This window comes from Neofelis nebulosa, chromosome 6 (assembly GCF_028018385.1).
Source record: "Neofelis nebulosa isolate mNeoNeb1 chromosome 6, mNeoNeb1.pri, whole genome shotgun sequence".
Classification (NCBI taxonomy): Eukaryota; Metazoa; Chordata; class Mammalia; order Carnivora; family Felidae; genus Neofelis; species Neofelis nebulosa.
In genome coordinates, this window is record NC_080787.1 from 143,551,405 (window position 1) to 143,570,772 (window position 19,368).

The window sequence follows — 19,368 nt, forward strand, 5'->3', positions numbered from 1 at the left end:
CTAAAAGATTAATCAATACTACTAGAGAAAACTGTAAGATGTGGGGAATACTTTGGGAACATTTTGGGGGGAAAATGGCTGCATGGTAAAAATAGATTGGCTCAATGGGAGTATAAAATTAAGAAGAAATTCCCAGTATATTTGTGGGACAGAAGTTGAGTTGGGGCTTAAGTGTGTCAAGATGATCATAGATCAAAACGTGACAGTAGGGGCCCCTGACTGGCTCAGTTGGTAGAGCATGTGACTCTTGATCTCAGGGTTGTGAGTTCAAGCCCCAGGTTGGGTGTAGAGCTTACTTACAAAAAAAAAAAAAAAAAAGAAAAAAAAAAAAGAAAAAAAAGAAAGAAAAAAGAGAAAGAAAAAAAAAGTCCGCATTAAAAGAGAATCAGAAAGAAATATGGAAGGAAGGAAAGAGAGGCAAATATAGAATTTAATTGTATTGAAAAGCATGGCACACGAGATCTAAAAAAATCACTTTTCCCCCCAATACTAGTCATGTATCTATTAGAATATTATGTCTCATTTTAGGCAACACATTTTAAAAGGATGTGAAGGAATGGAAACGGATTTGAAGAAGAGCACCAAGAATGATTGAAGGACTAGAATATATACCCTAGGCTGAAAGGTTAAGAAGTTAGTATTGTTTGGAGTAGAAAAGGGATAGGTAAGAGATGATTTTATCACTTTCAAGATATAAAGGGTTTTCGTGAAAGGTAACCCCCATTGGTGATTTCTCAGGTCTAAAGAGGATGAAAAGAAAGCACAAAGAAGCTTAAGATTAAGCAGAAAAGATCAGGTTTGGATACAAGGCAGATGTCTCTGCCATCAGGGTGACAGAAATATGAAATAACTTCTAAAGGAGACTCTGAGCCAGGCAGCCATATCAGTCTCCATATTGGCTGCACTGCTGAACATGAAAACGAGTTTGAGAACAATGACGTCTATCAGGGGTCAGCAAACTTACCTCCTGCAGGCCAAACCTGGAACATCATCTGATCTGGGGACAGCCCATGAGCTAAGAATGACTTTTACATTTTTAAATCATTAGAAACAAATCAAAAGAAGGTTCCATGACAAAAGGGACTTACATAAAATTCGACTTCAATGCCCATAAATAAAGTTTTATTGGAACACAGCCATGCCCATACCTTGACGTACTGTTTGTGGCTATTTTGACGCATTAGAATGGCAGAGTAGAGTAGTTGTTACTGAGATCATATGGCCTGTAGGATCTAAAATAATTACTATATGGCCCTTTACAGGAAACATTTCCTGAGCGCTGACCTATGTGATTGTAGCCACGTATGTAATACACGGAATTTTTTCTCCGAAGCCTAGAAGCTTTCTTTGTGGTAATAAAAATGGACCCCCCTGGGGTCGGCTGAGGAATATAAGCGGCACATCCTTTGAAGCGTCTTGGAGAGAGCCTTGGGTCCACAGAAGAACACGCCAATGTTGCTGCTGCAGTAGGGTAAAACAAGGAAAGAGTGTGTTATGCGGAGGCAAGGCTGGCCAGAAACTACGATGGACTGACACAATTAGGGAAGTGGTTGGGGTTGTGACTTTCCTTTTCTCCGCTCACTGACTTTTCCTTAGATCTCTTTCCTACTCTGGGTACCATGCTTCCCCACAGTTTCCAGAATCTTGTTAGACCCTAAGTCACACAGGCTGGAACCAAGAGGCTTTGACGAGCAGGGCCCTGCTGACTGGGGAGAGGGTAGCAATAACAGAGGTGCTGTCTCTTGGATTTCTGGTCAGGTGACCCTGACTGACCTCCTCCTGGATCGGTGGCTGGAATGTGAGGGGCCTGCTCTGCTTCACTCATCACTGTCATCCCAGAGCCTGGAATACTGCTTGGCGTATAGTAGGAAATACACATTTGTTGAGTATTGAGCTCTGTTGATTATCACCTGCACGGTCTTGGGTAAGACCCTGGATTCCAGTCTCTGCATGCGTAAAACAAAGAGGCTAATGGCTACATCACATGTTTTCTTAAGAACAAAATGGGATAGTGCATTCAAAAAGGTTTTAGAAGTGTTAGTTATTATGAATATCTTGTTCAGCCCTGCCTTTTTATACATAATAAGATTTTTGCTAAAGTGATAGCAATTTAGTTTATTTCTGCTGTTAGGATGCCTTTGGTTTTCAAAGAAGGCCAAAGAGAAGAATCGGAAAGGAAGAAGAGACATTGTTTGGGTCACCCAAAAGTCGTCATCTCTAGTCATGGCATTTCAGAAAACTGTGTTGAAGAGGTATTTTGCATATGGTGGCCGTCCCAGGGTTGTTCAAATCCCTTGGAACCATGACTGCCAGCTTTGCTTGTAGACAAACAACCTACCGGTGCAAGGATTCAGGTTGTCTCTGAAAGTCAGGTGCAGACAGTCTCTCTAGGGACTTATGGGCCATGTTTTCCTTTGTCTTCCAATGTTCTACACCTTGTAGCATTTTTCCAGTCTCTGGCACAAGTTGAATTAGTTACTTTAGTCTAAAGCAAAAGTTCTCGTACTTTGCATAAAATCACCTAGGCAGACTGTTAAAACACAGATTCCCAGGTTTGAATCCAAGGAATGCATTTTGAGCAAAGCCCCCCAGATAATACCGAAGCACATGTTCCCATGAGCCACACTTTGAGAAACACTGGCTTGGAGAAATTCCTGGGGCTCTAGGTCCAGCCCAGTGAATACCTCTCCTTCTTCATAGCTGCCTTTTGTTGGGAAGCTCGCCTATAGCCTTGTTCTCCTTAGCTTGTATGTTAACATGCTTCTCTGCCATGTGACCAATCCACATTTTAATTATGCATTCCAGGACCGTAATAACCATGGTAGAAATTGATGGTTCAATTACATTTCAAACTCTAGCTTCAAAGGAACTTATCAAGTGGACTCATTTGTAAATGACAGTATGTTTAAAATATCTAAGTAGTATTTTTGAAGGCATTATTCCCATGGCTACATTTAAGAAAGTGCCTTTTTAGCAAATATTTTCCACTGAGAAATACGAGTTTATGACTTAATGAAGCAACTTTACAGTATTTGTGGGAATTGAAGGCACTGGTTAAGAATGCTCTTGGTTCCACCACTTTGTTGCTGAGGGGACTTGGGCACATTAACTATCTCCTCAAAGCCCATTTCCTGATCTATGAAATGGGGTGCGTTATGATACGTAGCTCCTAGAACCTCGGAGGGGATCAGACAAGACATGGCAGATCCAGCCTTCCACCCCGTGCTTGGCACAAGGTGAACTTCAGCAACAGCTTACGCCGTGACCGTCGTCACTACGGGTGTCTGGGTTGGCTCCGCAGAGCTGAACAGAAGAGGCGATGTGGACTGTTATCCCAACGGCGATGACAGTCTTCCTGGATCGGCACTCCAGCCCTGGGTTGTTTGAATTCCGGAGTGACACGTTTTGAACGATAGATGGGTCAGGCAAAACTCTTTCCGGCGAGGAGTCACAGCTTGGCTTTGTGTCTGATGCCCAGAGGTATCCTTGCATCTAGGTTCAAAGGCTCTGTTATGGGTGGTGATATTTTTCTGTCCATGGAGGCGTCACCAAAGAGATTGCCCACTGGCCCATTCCCAACAGGCTAACATTGCCCTTTCGTTTGCAGCCACAGTGACTGTTTGCAGGTCCCGAGGATACCCTTTGATGCTCTGCCTTTAAGACTCCATTTCAAAGGATTCTGATTGCCAGTGGCCAGGTGTACCACTGGTGTCCCCAGCAGTTCACAGCAATCCTGCCTCTTTTGAAGTTACAGCTATTACTCCGCACAGCTAAGTACACACTCTTCTGCATTCATGGAGCCGTCATGGTTATGCAGTCGCCAAAAAGTCTCACAAAGGCCACTCATTATCTGCCTTCTGCTGAGGCAGAACGGCCAGCCCTTCACTAACACTCTGTGCGTCACTGTCCCCACACATGACAGTCTTGCGCTTGCCGTGCTTACCCTCCTCGGCATTTTGTGGTTTCAAGTATGGGGATTTCTGGTCACGAATGCACACTGTGTGAATCAGAGCCGAGAAGCCGCACAAAGTGGTTCAGGCACAGATGTGGCTGTATTTTTTTTGTTTTTTCTTTTATGAGGCAATGGACAAGTGCAACAGAACCCTAATGGGGTTGGTAAAGAAAAAAATCCTTCTATAAAGTTTAATTACCCACTATTGCTTAGAATTAAAAAAAAAAAAAAAAGGGAGAGAGATTCTCCGTAAAAGAAGTATAAAAACACAAGGCATTATTCTCCAGTTTACAGCCTGCAAGCTGTGGAACTTGCACATGAATGAGGGGTTGGATCCAGGACAACATTAGCGGCATCGATCAGTCTGGGCTGCTGACTTTGATGTGAAAAGGACAAATTTTACACGAGCTGCAAGGATGGTTAACATTAGCAGTATTATTTTTAGCTCTGATAAACAGTAAAGAAAATCCTTCTGTCCCCCTCTTAGTTGCTAAATAACTATTGTGCTCTTTTCTGTGGGGCTGATGCATTTTTCAAAAACAGTTCAGCGACGCCATGCATGAAAGGCATCCAAAATGTCACCCACCAGGAGATTTCTGCTCAGCAGAAATGGGAGAGTGGGTGTGCCTGGGAGTAATCCCACCATCTTGCTGGCTTCTCAGGTTCTGCTGCCTTGAGCCCTCCTCTCTTTAAATTGTATGTTTGTTTTTATGTGTTGGCTTTTATGCTTGGTAAGTTATAACCCTGTAGGGGCAGACCCTAAACCCCATTTAAAAAAAATCAAACTAGTTTATACCCTGAGTGCATTCTGCAAATAAAATCGATAAACAGAAGCTTCCCGTGGATTTATGGAGGCTTAGGAAGAAGACAAGGAAGGGTACAAACTTGGTATCAGACAATGGACACGGCTTCTGGTTAATCTTCCCTCGTGAGTGTTTTTCACTAGAAATTCCTCCAAATGATTCACTGTATAATTATATTTTGTACAACACCTTCTTTTCACAACCACAGATGACAATTGTGTTGGCCAGCTTTTTTGAAAACCCATCTCCCGGTTGGTTTGTAGCAGCCTGCTGTTACTTTTCTCCACATCCTAATTACTCGGTGGTTCATCAGGAGCTACGAAGGTCCCTAACGGTGCTTGCTCACTGCTGAGAACTGACTTGCTGTTCCCACCAGCCCCGTTTTCTTTGGAAAGAGCTAGGAATTCTGTCCCAGCTTCCACAACCTTCTCTTCGTCCCTTCTCTCGCTGATGCTGGCTCCTGTGCTCAGCTCTGCGGAGCACAGATCAAGTTGCTGCCCCTGAGGATGGCCATGGTCAAGTAGAAAGTGAAATAAAAGATAAAAGGAGTCGTCTCGTAGCATTGGATTCCAGGGAAGGGTGGAGCCATTTTTCTGCCAACCCCTGCAGATAAAACACTACAGTATATATACCTTCATCCAGAAATATCCTAATATATTCGTCATATCTAATGATTTTCGAGGCAACGTCATCAAAGACACTTTGCAGAATGACAGATCCACGTGCGCTCACCCCCCTCCCTAATCTTTACTACCTCGAATAGAGTTAAGCCAGTGATTTCCACTGAATCTTCACTTGACTATAAGGCTGGATGTCCTCTGGTGGGAAGGTACGACTGAAATATGCTAACAACATCCCAGTCATAAGTTAATGGTGGCTTTACTCTTCTCATCAAGCTATAATTTATCATGAGTGGGATTTCCACTGAAGCCTCTTCCTTTGGGTATTCTGAACATTTTAGTCGTACAATGAATGTTTAGAATATCCTATTAGATAGAGGGCCCTGTATGCTATAATCAGAATGTTAATTTCTTAAAAATATCATTTAAAAACATTTTGCACATATGCATGTACAAATGAGAATTGGAGAGTGTGCACACAAGCAAATGTGGTTCCAGATGGACACATTTACTCAATTTAGTCTAAAGGTATTTTTACAGTTCTGAAAACAATGGGTGGTCTAAAATACATTTGTGCAATATGGATTAGAATCTCCCAATCATATGGTAAGTCGGCACCTTTCTTTATTTATCGTTGGGTTGGATGGAACAGTTCTAACAAACGGTAGTGCTCTTTTAGTCTTTATTTATTCCTTCCAGATAAGAGAAACACTTCTGCTCAAGTTACGAAGAAATGGCCGAATCTCCAAAGTTTTTATGATGATTAATTCCATAAAGTTCTACATCTCCATGGCACGGGGAGTTATCCGCAGATAAGCCAAAAGTGGCAAACGATAAACACGATGTGAAATGGAAGAGCAAAGAGTGAAGTCTTATGGAAAATCATTTTACCCAATTAATTAAAAAACGAGTGGTCCAGAAACCCAGACGGTTTAGTATGTGCACAATGTGTGTTTATCAAAAAGGTAGCTAGATGCGGCGAAGATATATTTATTTTCATTCTCTGTACCTTCTTGGAAACGATTCCCTGATTTTCGGAATATTTGTTAAAGCTTGGGAACATATTGAGAATGTTTACAAAAATTGACATACAGCTTCCATTTTTGTGAAAGAGACACATTTCTATAGATTACTAAGACATGACTATCAATGCATGTGTTTTTAAAGAAAACTTTTAATGCATTTTACTTATTTTTGAGACAGAGAGAGACAGAGCATGAGCAGGGGAAAGGCAGAGAGAGAGAGAGGGAGACGCAGAATCCGAAGCAGGCTCCAGGTTCTGAGCTGTCAGCACAGAGCCCAACGCGGGGCTCGAACTCACGGACTGTGAGATGGTGACCTGAGCTGAAGTCGGTCGCTTAACTGACTGAGCCACCCAGGCGCCCTTCAATGCACATGTTTAATTAACAAACCATATTTTAGTTGGGAGAACGGTTTTCATTGGTTTGTGGTTGAAGTGCTTTTCTATGCTTGTCCAGCTTAAGCAGTGGACACAAGTGTCACATGCCTATGAGTTTGGGCCCATCGATCAAAGGTTTCCTTTCCATACTTCCACATATTAGTTGTTGCTCTTCTTCTGAAACTATGCTTGTGTTCTGTAATACAGCTGACAAAATTACAAAAATTCATTGCAGGTAAAAAACAATAGAATGCCCTTTCGCATTTTCTACTTTCGGTCTTTGATGTCTTTTTAATTTTTCCTCCCTCTTCCTTATTTGTATTCATTTTGGTGCCCATCAATTTGTTTCTCTATTACTGTTATTTTTGCAATTTTCTGGTTCCTTTGGAGCTTGCACTATTCTCTTTGATCTGCTTCCCTTCAAGCTTTATTTTGGGTGCTGTTTTTCACGTTCTGTAAAAAAATATTTTTGCCCCTCTTCCCTTTCTTCTTTTGATTTAACTCCTTCTTCTTAGAACCAGAATGAACGCCAGCTTTGAGTGAACAGGTAAATGTTTTTAAAAGAGTAAGCCCTAAGAATCCTTGGCTTCGTGCTGATGAATAGAAATGGTTGAGAGCCTACTTCAAAGGCCCTCAAGAACAAAGAACCTTTTCTGAGGCCACTAACAAATCCACCAATTCTTCCTGACCCATCTTTGCCAAAAGATATGAGCTAATGACAGGAAAAGCCTGTCTTGTAAGAGTAGCCAACGAGGCTTGGGAACAAACATATCCTTGACATAATCGAGGAAAAACATACTGTTTATCTCTTTAATAACCATCCTGAAGAAAATTAATGTTACTTTGTCCTTTGTGCAGAACAATAATTGGATTGTGTGTTTCATTTATATCTGGACAAAGGCCAGGATATTGAAATACTTCTCAAAATTAGATTTTCTTGTTTAAAAATTAGATTTTATTGGCATTCTCTTTCTGAGATTTCTTCATTAAAAGCTTCATTAAACATAAATCTTCTTTTACACAGCAGAAAGCAAAATTATTTTAAGGAGGTCATTTTAAAAGCCTTTTGGAAGGAGGGTACTAAGCTCTTTACCGGTGACTTGGACCGAGGAGCTGGCATTCCAGGGAAAAAAATGATCATTGATCTTTGCCTACGTGTGTCTGATATTAATTACATTGACAGTTGAAGCGATATAACAAGTTGTGTTCTAGTGTCTAAGGCTGTTACAAATACACTATTTTTAAAATTTGGGGCTGGGAAGTATGCTGTAGAGGCTTGATTCAGTGACAAGGCCTTAGGTGGCCTCTTTTACTCTGGGGGAGATGAAGTCAACCATCAGGAAGAGTTTACATAGCTCATGTGCTGAAAAGTTCAACTGGGTTTTAAGTACATTTACACACTAAACTTTCATTACAGCTTCTGAAAAGGAACGAGCACTCTCCTCCCAAGGGCAACGAGAGAAGTGCCAAGTACGTGGTTCTCCTGCCTCCATATTGTTTTCTACTCCTCACTCTCTGACACTTGGACAGACTCACTTCCTAGCACTGCCCGCCATAATTGTTTGGGCAGAGTTTGTGCAAATTCAGTTCTGCTCTTGGTCTCCTGGTGCTGTTTCTGGCTCACACCTTTCCGAGGGAAGGGAGATAGTTAAATGGTTTGGTTTGAAAGGCCTTCCCCACTGGGCCACAAACTTCAGGTATAACAAAAATAAAGAAATACAACGTAACAAGTCAATAAGGGGCGATCATAACAAGGAGTGGTCTTATCTATAAGAACTCAAAGCAAAGATACATGTGTCTGTGTCAAAAGCCTGCAAGTAGGAACATTCATCCTATAATTGAAAACAAAGTGTAGAACATTTATCAAATGAATAGATGTTTTTCCCCAAAAGGAGAAAATACCAACCAAAAAAATCTGGTCATGATTGTAACATAGGCTCTTGTAACATTTTGTTAGTTTTCTACTTATAATCTTTTTAAAAACCCACAGATAAAATGATCCAATCTTTGCCTCTGGACAAATACCCAGTGGGTATGAGATGAAAAGTGGTGATTTTCAGGTCTCAGAGGAGGCTGGGGGTCGAGGAGGGGGGACTGGGCATTGAGTAGGCAGCTCAGAGGAATCAGATTCTGAGGCTCCAGAAGCTGGGATGGGTTCAAAGCACCACATTTAGCGAGGATGGAGCACTGGAACTGGATTGTAGGCCAAGTGTCGGGCCACAAGTCAAGGCGAGTAATAAAACGGACCTGGTGGGTTTCAGGAGTGGTGCCCGGAGAGTCCCAAGACCACTTGCTGTGCTGTGGCCTTGTCCAGCTCTCACCGGTCAGCTGAGGCCAAGCCTGAGGGTAGAAGTGATTGCACAGTTGGTCACCTCCCTCTCTCCCTTAGCTCTGAAGTTAAAGGTTAAGCTTTTCCTTGCCTTTCTTGTTGGAAATCTTTTACTCTCAGCACGATTCAAGGTCAGGAGAAGGTTCCCACTGCCTCCTTCCTGGGCTGATGCAGGCGTGGTGTGGTAGGAGTCCAGAGCCTCTGCAGTGACTGCTCTTGGTTTGGGCCTGGGGTTATAGGGCAGGCTGCCATGGCACAGGGTATAGAGGATTGGCTGGAGGTCTCAGAGTTTGAACTGGATGGGTTATGAACCTTGGACATGGTCACCCCTTCCACACACCCCTCCTTATCATACCTTCTTCAAACAGCTGGTCTGGGGGAAGTCTCACAAATTCAGTGACAATTAATAAAAAAAAGAAAATGGAACAGCTCTGACACAAAGAGAGTATAAGAAAGAGCAACCAAACTGACCAAAAGATGAATAATATTCACCAGAAGAGTATTCCAAAGAGCAGAAAACCTTCTAGGGAATTAGAGAAGGTTTCATGAGGCAATGACCCTGATGACAGAAGACCACAACTGCAAGGAGAGATGGAAACAAGGAGTTAGAGAGACGCCAGTAGATTTTAATTTACTCTTCATGGTTCAATACTGATAAAGTGGACAGAAGAAAGGTCAGGGTGTAGAAGATGTAAATGACATGGTTGATCTGATAGCTATGAATAATTTATATTAAACTCTCTGACGTGCACACAGAGAAAATATTGTCCTCTCCTCCAAATATGGCAGTTCCTTGAACTCTGGTCCTTCTGAATTTGCTTCTTTGTCCATCTCGTCCAGTTTCATGGCTCTAACACAGTTCACATCTGACATCTTCCACGTGTGTATCTCCAGCCTGAATTCCTCTGACTCCTGACTCATATTCACCTGCTAACTTGAAATCTCCACTTGGATGTATAATAGGGATCTCACATTAACATGTCACAAAAAGGAACTCTTGATACCCTTTGCTTTCAAAGTTGCTTTTCTTAGTCATCCCCGAATGAGTAAGGGTAACTCTGTTCTAGCTCGGGTCATGCCAGTCTCCCATCGAATCCATCAACAAGCCATGTCAGCTCTACCTTCACAAAATACCAGCATCCAACTGCCTCTCAGCACCTGCTCTGTCCTAATCCAAGCCACTACCTCTGTTTACCTCCTCCCGGGACTCTCCTCTTCTGCCCGAGGGCACTTATAATCTATTCTCTCACAATAGCCAGAAGTGATCTCATTAAACATAAGACAGATCATGTCACTCTTCTGTTGAAACCTTTAAGTGACTTCTCTTCTCAGAATAAAATCCAAAGCCTCACAATGGTCTGTAAAAGTCCCCCAGTTACCTCTCCTATATGCCTTCTGCTACTCTTCTTCTCACCTACTCTATTCCACCCTTACTAGCCTCGTGGATCATGCCAGGAACAGTGCTGCCTCAGGGTCTTGGCACATGCTGTCCTCCTGCTCTTTCCCAGTTAGCTACATGGCATACTCCCTCACTTCCTTGGTCTTTCCTCAAATGTGGAAACTACTCTTTAAACAAAGACAGTTAGAAGACGTACTGACTTTCAAGAGCCATAGATGATGGGGATTCAAAACAAAAACCAACTTACGGGACATAGAATAACAATGATAACTATTTGCATTAGTGCTTTGCATTTTACCAAGCTATATATTTTTTAAATTCTGAAAAAAACACTGTGACTGCATGGTATTGTCCATGGTTTACTAAGGTCATAGAGCCAGTAACTTCTAGAATCAGAAAACAGAGACTTCACTACCATCTTGTGGCCCCAGAGCAAATGCTCGTCCTTGTCTACACTGAAGTTTATTATGTAATGATAATAATATAATATAATATATTATTTATTATAATATATATTATAATATATTATTTATTATAATATATTATAATATATATTATATATTATAATTTATATATTATATTACATTACACTTAATATATTAATATAATATATTAATAATTAATATTAATTATATTATAATTATCATATTTATAATTATATTTATATTATTATAATAATTATAATTATTAATATTATAATATTAATTAATATACATTAATTAATATTAATTAATATATTAATATATATTACATACGATATATTAATATGTATTAATATATTATAATGTATTATATTATATATTAATATAATATAATATAATTAATACAATATATTAATAATATATAATATATAATATATAATATATAATATATAATATATAATATATAATAATATATTAATTAATATTAATTAATTAATATATTGATTAATATTATAATATTATAATTTATAACATAATTCATACTAATATAATTATAATTATATAATAATTATTATATATACTAATATATTTTAGTATATATAATATTCTATATATTATAATATATAGAATAATATATATGTATATAATATAACGATGATGATGATGATGATGATAGCCGCTAACACTGCTGAATTCACTCCTTTAGATGCTGTATATATCTTCACACACTTAACCTTCACGGAAGCCAGGGAGGTAAGGACTGTTAGTAGTTGCAATTTCCGCAGGCGACTAAGTCCGTGGTAGGATAAATAACCCGTCCAACTGAGTAGGTGATAATGGCAGAGCCCGGATTTACACCCAAGATCTCAGGCTCCGGATCCCGAGTCTTTCACCGCCATACTAAATCTCTGCTTGGTCTCATAACATTTTTCGTCTGCTTTGCTAAACATATGAGACACATTTTACAGTTGGACATATGTGAATTCTCCAGTTGGGCAAGATGAGATCAACCGTGTTCACTGGACATTTCTTCGAGATGTAGGTAGTTTAAGAAATACCATCTTTAATTGAGTTTACGTGGGAAAAATTTCAGCGCAATTGCTAATACTTAAATGTCGTAAGCCAGTCAAGCAGAGGTCTGTGGTTCCTGGAAAACCCTATGACCACCATTTCTCAGGTTGATGTTTATCTGTAAACAAGGTGCCCAAGGTGCCCACTACTGTGCCTGAAGCAGCCTGTGCCCTAGACTTTTCCACTTGAGCAGCAACCTCCTGCGAGGCTCCCACAGGCAGAGGAAAGAGAGCGCCTTACCTGGGATGGGTGTAGGCCATCCGCCGGAACTCGTGGTTCCAGTCAGGTCTTCCATAGAACGTTTTCTGCTTTAACCCCGTGATCACATCAGTATTTGCATCCCAATGTAAAGCTATGTGAACAGCCTAAAAGAAAAATTATGCTATCAGGTGACACTTACCGAAACAAACAAACAAACAAAACCAAAAAAAACCAAAAAAACCCCATGGAAACGTGCTACTAAGATGAGGTAATTATGTTCCTTTGCAGATGTAATACTCGAAACATTTCTTCATGGGGCTGGAAATGCTTATCATTATTATCAGAAATCACTGCTTTTGCATTTTGGGATAGGCATCACATCTCATTTATCTTTGTATTCTGCCTGGGGCGCTACTGAAACACAGGGCCTTCGCCATGGTCAATGTGCAATGACGTGAGCCTGGAAAGCTTTTTCTTTGCAAGGCTGAGAGCGATACAGTAAATATGGGTAAAGGAAAGCAAGCGTTAAGCTACTTCCTTTTTTCTGCCAAACTTCTCAAAAATTACTCTCTACCCCTGTCCCCATTCACTTACTTATTAAACCTCAGGATTTGAGAATGGCCCTTCCAGATTAAAATTAAACCCCTTCCTGGATGGGAAATATCCAGGAAGAAGCTGGGTCTGACAATCAGATTCACCTACCGGGTTGAGACAGTTTGAAGGGTACCATCCAGGCTCAATGCTGGGAGGATGCTGAGTCTGGCAGATGGACCTCGATGGCCAAGCACAGCAAGTGCATTGGTTGGAGCTCTGTGCCCAACCGTTTATCTTCAAATTAGATGCACCCAGGCATCGGGTAAGTAGTGGTCGATAAATAAGAGGCTGGGGCACAGGACCGTCTACTGAGGATTTCTCCCCACCAGTTCGGCTAACAAGTGCTAGGCTCAACTCTCACCCCAGGTTCCTGCTGCACACCTGGCCTCCCAGGCTGGCCTCATGAGGCTAGGAAAGCAGCCCGAGATAGGGTGGGTGAGCAGAAAACAATGGAGGCACCCCAATGGGCCAGTAGGTGGATGGCCCACAATGGTAGAATCGCAGAAACCCGGGCTGCAGGAGGTTGCCATCAGGCAAGTCTGACCCCAGATGGCCGGGATCCCATTGGAATCGAGTTTGGGAATAGCCACTCCAGGAGAGGGAGCAATAATGAGAGGATGGTGGGATCCTCTTCTGGGGCAGGTTTATTAAGAGGAGGAGTGAAGCATGAAGTATTAGGGAAGAGCTCAGGAGTGAGAACTGAGGTGGTAGTTGGGGATTGAGCCTCAAAAACTCGCAGAAGCCCTGTTATCAGAACTGGAACTCCAGGTCAGAGGGAGCGGTGTCAGCCTCCGGATTAGAGTGGGAGTATTGCACCCCCCACAGCCCTCTTGCTTAACAGTAGGATTGACTGGAGCCAGATAGTGAGTTGGTTTCAGCTGTGAGCAAATAAGAAGGCAGAGGCAACCAATTTACCTTTGACCAGGTGCCACATCTAAACACCAACCCAGGGCTGAACATCTCCTTGATTTTATATGCATTGTATAATCCTGTTTCTTCTACTTCTCTCCGACTCTTCTTTTTATTCAAAGATGAAATGTTGTATTTGTTTTCCTATGACATTCTCCTGCCTCACAATACAGCTGCCTTCCCAGTCCGTAGTCACTTCTGGGGCACTTCTCTCCAAAGAACTTTCATTTTCATGGTCCCAATTAGCATAGTCTATAAAGATCACTCCAAACTTTCTCCCCCATGCCCTCATCTTCCTGCCTGGGTAGAGTCCTGGGACTTGAACTCCCCAAGCATATTTTTATGTAGAATTTTTTGTGTCCCTTCAAACTGACCATCGTAGCCAAAAATGAATCTTCAGATACTTTGTGACTTCAATTTACTTCCACATACAATTGTTGCGCGATTGCTATAAGCAGGAATGAGTGGGCGGTACAAAAAGAAATAGAGAAGGTCTATGCTCTGTGAGGAGCTAGTCATCAAAGGAAGGGCAAGCCCAAGTGCACAACTACAACGACATAAGTCAGACCACAATCCTGTTTAACTAGAGACAGAAACAAAGTGCTCTGGAGAAGTAAACAAATTACCCTGCTGAAGCCCCGAGTCACTTTGACCAAGACGATTGGGGATGGCCATACAGGGAATGGGGCTTTAAAGAACGATGCCACTCAGTAGGCAGTGGGGAGGACAGAAGACATGAAGTGATTGCCAGGGAGAGGGAACAGAGAGGGAAAACCTGTAGGTATGCAAATATGAGCCATTGTTCAGTGGCTCCCATGCCAGAGGAGCCCAGAGGGGCATGATGGGAATGGAATGGAACAAGTCCTTTGCCATCAGGTCAGGAAGGGCCTTCAAGCAGCTGCTAAGAAGCTTGGGCATTATTTAATAGAAAAAAGGGCCCTTTTCTACTTAGGTTAGTGGTACCGTGGAACTACCAATCAGTGATGTTCAAACATTTGGAATTATATTTGTTCCATATTTCTCAGCCCGACGTTCAATTAATCTCCCAAACCCTGTTGATTTGCCCTTCATAATACCTTTTCCATCTGTCCCTTCTGTTCTTGTCATTCTGCCACTTTGAGGTTGTTGAATTCAGCTTAACAATTGGCTACTTCTAAAACAGCCTTTTGATTCCTTGCTGACAGAATGCACCAATTATTTTTTCCTGGAATTTGAGCATCTAAAGAGTTTCAACATGTCACGACAAAAATTTAGGAACACGTCTATTTTAATTTACTTGTATTCAGAAAAAAGTGTATCTTACAGCACACTTTTAGAGGAGGCAGAGATAGGACGGGGCAGAGTTGTATTGTCACAAAAATCAAACAGAACCTCAGTCTCAAGACTCCCAAATGACTGGAAATTCCTGGATGGACACTTGAAATCAATTCACTTTAGAAGCTGAAAGCAAGCACAGTACTTGAAAGTAAAAAACAAAGGCTGTGTCTGTACTTCATCAAATGGATCATTAGTCAAAAATCCCATTTGAATAAGGAAAATGTTTGTTTGGAAAACATAATTAACACTATTTAATTCATTAAGATGTTTTAGGCCTAGTTCCCAAGGAACCTGTCTTTCAAACTATCCCAGCGGAATAAATATTTAAGACCTCCTGCAAATAAGACCCTAAAAACTCATTTAGCTACTGAATTTCAAGCTCGGTCTTACTGGAATTTCAGAGTCAAATTTCACTGATCTCTTGTGGGGTCTGCATGTTTGTGTGTGAGTGTGTGTGTGTGTGTGTGTGTGTGTGTGACAGAGAGAGAGAGAGAGAGAGAGAGAGAGAGAGAGAAGGAGGGAGAGGGAGGGAGACAGACTGGGAGGCAGAGGGCAGGAGCACCCAACACCCACCCTCAGGAGCACATTCATTTGTAAATTTAGTGATTAATGCAAATCTTGGCTCAAACATACTTTCCTTAAAGTAAATATCAATCCAAGCAGCTATGGAAGTGCTGATTAGAACATAAAGTTTCATAAACCTAGGGATCACTTCATTGTTAGCTTCCATATTTGAGGAGTTAAAAAAAATTTAGAACTTAGTAGTTATCATTCAATATTACTAACACTGAAATACTACCCTAGTGTGATATTTTGATATACATTATTTTTGGGAAGCTCCACCTTAATATTTCATTAATACAATATGCTTCCAAACACCTGCCACAACAGAAGATCATCTTGATCTTAGGTGAATAAACATATGTGCACACGATTTCTAAGAATGCCTTAAGAAAAAGAAGTCTCTAGATAAATCATGTATTCATAATGATGATTTTCTGTAGACATTCACATACTTTACAATACAAAAGGTTGAATGTAAACACTTGTGAGTTTTTTCTATTTAACTCTGAATAGCTGAAAGCATAGAATTAGACCCAATCAGGAGCTGAACGAGACAATACAGTTAATCAATAATATGCGCTTGATGTCCCTGAAATGACAAATGCAACTTTTGGTGACATAATTTTTCTTGGATTTCCACGCTTGGGATTATCTTCCATTAACTAACCTCTTTTCTAATCTGCTTGTCTATTCTTCAGCAAGTTAACTGTAGATTTTTCTATTGCTATGATTTGAATAACTCTTCTAATCTGGTTTTATTTTATCCTTCTTTCCTTTTTAAGAACAGACAAATAAGTCTTTCATGCCACCAGATAACCATACAGCCATTATTGACATGGTTTCTCTTCTCTTTGCTCTATTTTTAAATGACGTATGTAATATTGATCATTTTAAGAGTCTTATCAATACCTGATTTTCGTCCCAGTTGGTAAGAAATATATGATAACTCAGAAAGTGAGCTTTCCCTCGCTCACTCATGAGTGTTTCCAGCGAGAGTAAGAGATCAGCAAACCATTCGAAAGCCGTTGGATCCCGGCAAATCCAGTAGAAATACACCTGTCAAGAGAGAAGACAAGAGAGTGGATCTGTCCCGCTTTTCATAATGTGCTGATAATCACAGACTGCTTTATCTCCATTAAATTATTTGAGCTCAAATGGGCACTTCTGCAAAATGACATGCTTCTCTCTGCCAGGGAACAGTCACACTGTGATTTCTTTTGAAAAAATTCACATTGTGTTTGAAAAAGTCCAGAGTGAATTCAGAGTCAGGAGTCTGTGGGCTGTTGCCAGTTTCACTGGATGAGGACCAATTCACCACATTCCTGGCTGTGCTTCTTTTCAGTGAGGTTAATAATCATAACTAGCTGTGCCTTTCACGGCTCCCCAAGGGGAATAAACCGTTAGACCAACCCCCTTCATCTTTACTCATGACCTAAGCTCAGGATTTGAACTCTCTTCTCCAGAGACCCCAAAGGCTTGTGCACTAATCCACTTCCGCATCGTGACCTCCGGAGGGTGGAGATTATGGTAATTGCAGAAGGAAGCCACACGGGCCAGAAGTTTCCCCTCAGCCAGACATATCAGTGTCCAAGAAAGCTAGTGGGTGGTGGTAATAGTTTGTGTGTCAACTACTATAATGAAATTATGTCTAGGAACATTTTTTTTTTAAACTCTCTGTGTTTAGCAAACGGCATGTGGCAAGGAGTATTATGGGTTTGCTGAAATAAAGGCTTAGTTTTTGTGCTTTGAGTTTTAGATAATTGTGCCTGGAAGAAACCACAGGAGAAAGATCTGGTAATTCTCCTGATTTTTCTCACAGCCCTGTTCCTTGCTACTCATTACTGTTTTCCTGCACCCCCCACCGAAGAGACATCTCTGTTACTTAACAAGATCTACCAAGGGGGCTGGCCTTGACCTCCATCAGCAAACATCTCCTCCTCTGATAGGTGGTGTTCCCTGCCTCCTCTCTCCACCAGCCAGCCTGCAAGCTCACAAACATGATGAAACTTATAGATGAGATTTAATGAACAGATCAAGTTCATGAGGAAACAAAAAAGATCACAGAATGTATTTCAAGGCTAAACATCTTGCCCATGTTCCCCAGGTTTGTTCAGGAATTTCTAATATGAAGTCAGTAAGAGCAAAAAAGCTAGAGGATAAGACCTTTTCTCTTAAGAATTAGAGCCCAGGGGCGCCTGGGTGGCTCAGTTGGTTAAGCGGCCGACTTCAGCTCAGGTCATGATCTCGTGGTCCATGAGTTTGAGCCCCGCGTCGGGCTCTGTGCTGACAGCTCAGAGCCTGGAGCCTGTTTCAGATTCTGTGTCTCCCTCTCTCTGACCCTCCCCCATTCATGCTCTGTCTCTCTCTGTCTCAAAGATAAATAAACGTTAAAAAAAATTAAAAAAAAAAAAGAATTAGAGTCCAATATTTGTCAGACGGTACCACTACAGCTCCGATAATAATCTCTAAGTGCGGTAACCCCCCAACGGAGTGCCTGTTTCTTTGCAGTCGTAAATCTGAGCCATGGTTCCTTCCAGTGAGTGCCCCATGAACCCCCCCCCCCGCCCCCAACACACAAGTACAGTGATTGTGTTCATTCACTCACTTGTTGACTCAACAAATGTGTCCTACATCTCTATGTCGAGACTCTTCTCGGCTCTGGCACTTTAAGAGCAAACAAAAGAGCAAAAATTTGCCATTCTCCTAGAGTTTGCGTTTAGATGGAGAAGAAGACGATAAAGCACAACACGGAATACATCAGAGGGTGATAAGTACTATGGAGAAACACAAGGTGGGCTGGAAAGGGCTGCGATACTACGTCAGATGGTCAAGAGAAGGGGACATTTGAGCAAACACATAAAGGAGGCAGGGGAATCACGGTACTGATGGAGGGAGCAAGGAGTGGGACCTCTGGGGAAGAGCCAGGGGGCTGGTGTGGCTGGAGTTGTGAAGGAGGGGAGGTAGTAAGAGATGAGGTCTGAGGGGGAGGCCGGGAAGCACAGATATGGGGCTTGGGGCCACCTTGACTTTGCGTGAGAGGGGAAAGCACGGGGGAGTGTCTAGCAGGTCTGAGGACAGAACATGAAGCAAGGGAGGCTGATTTGACATCCTGGGTTGGTGATGAATACTGCTATCCTCTTTCTTTTCACTTTGTGTAGTGCCTAATCTGAATTATTCTTTGAGGGGCAGTCAGGTGGCTCAGTCGGTTAAGGGTCCACCTTTTGATTTTGGCTCAGGTCATAGTCTCACGAACCTGAGATTGAGCCCTGTGTTGGGCTCTGGGCTGACAGTGTGAAGCCTCCTTGGGATTCTCTCTCTCTCTCTCTCTCTCTCTCTCTCTCTCTGTCTCTCTCCCTCTGTCCCCGCCCCTCCCACACTTAGGAGCGCTCACTCTCAAAATAAATAAACCTAGAAAAAGTAAATTATTCTTTGAAAACCTTAGCCTTCCTCTTTCCTTGCTTTAGTCGTGGCGGGACAGAAAATCTATTGATTGAATTTAATACTGTTCTTGCTTACGCACCTCCCCTTGCTTCCTGCTCTCAGTAGGTTGTTTTGCCCAGGACCATTCATGGTGGCATTCAGGTTAAAACAAACATCATTGATTTATTTTCTATTATTTCCACTCCTTAAGGAACGTGCTTAGCATGCATTCATGTAGGAAAAATACCCTGTTTACTTTTTTGAAAACCTGTCAATTTCAAATCCAGTCTCAATCATCCTTACTTGAAAAATGCCCACATCTTAGCTTCCTGCACACTCTGACCCTCATCCTTTCAAATAGAAATCAT

General features: G+C 41.6%; 1 protein-coding gene across 1 annotated transcript in view; it reads right to left on the bottom strand.

Moving 5' to 3' along the window:
- Window positions 1–369: 369 nt before the first annotated feature.
- The window catches only part of NOX3 (NADPH oxidase 3), a 62,626-nt gene continuing 43,627 nt past the window's right edge, over window positions 370–19,368 (bottom strand). The window contains exons 11-13 of the mRNA XM_058735757.1: window positions 16,490–16,636; window positions 12,236–12,360; window positions 370–1,461 (exon numbers count right to left, since the gene is read on the bottom strand). Of these exons, the coding sequence (XP_058591740.1) occupies window positions 1,335–1,461; window positions 12,236–12,360; window positions 16,490–16,636 (399 nt within the window). The 3' untranslated portion in view covers window positions 370–1,334. The remainder of the gene's footprint in view (window positions 1,462–12,235; window positions 12,361–16,489; window positions 16,637–19,368) is intronic.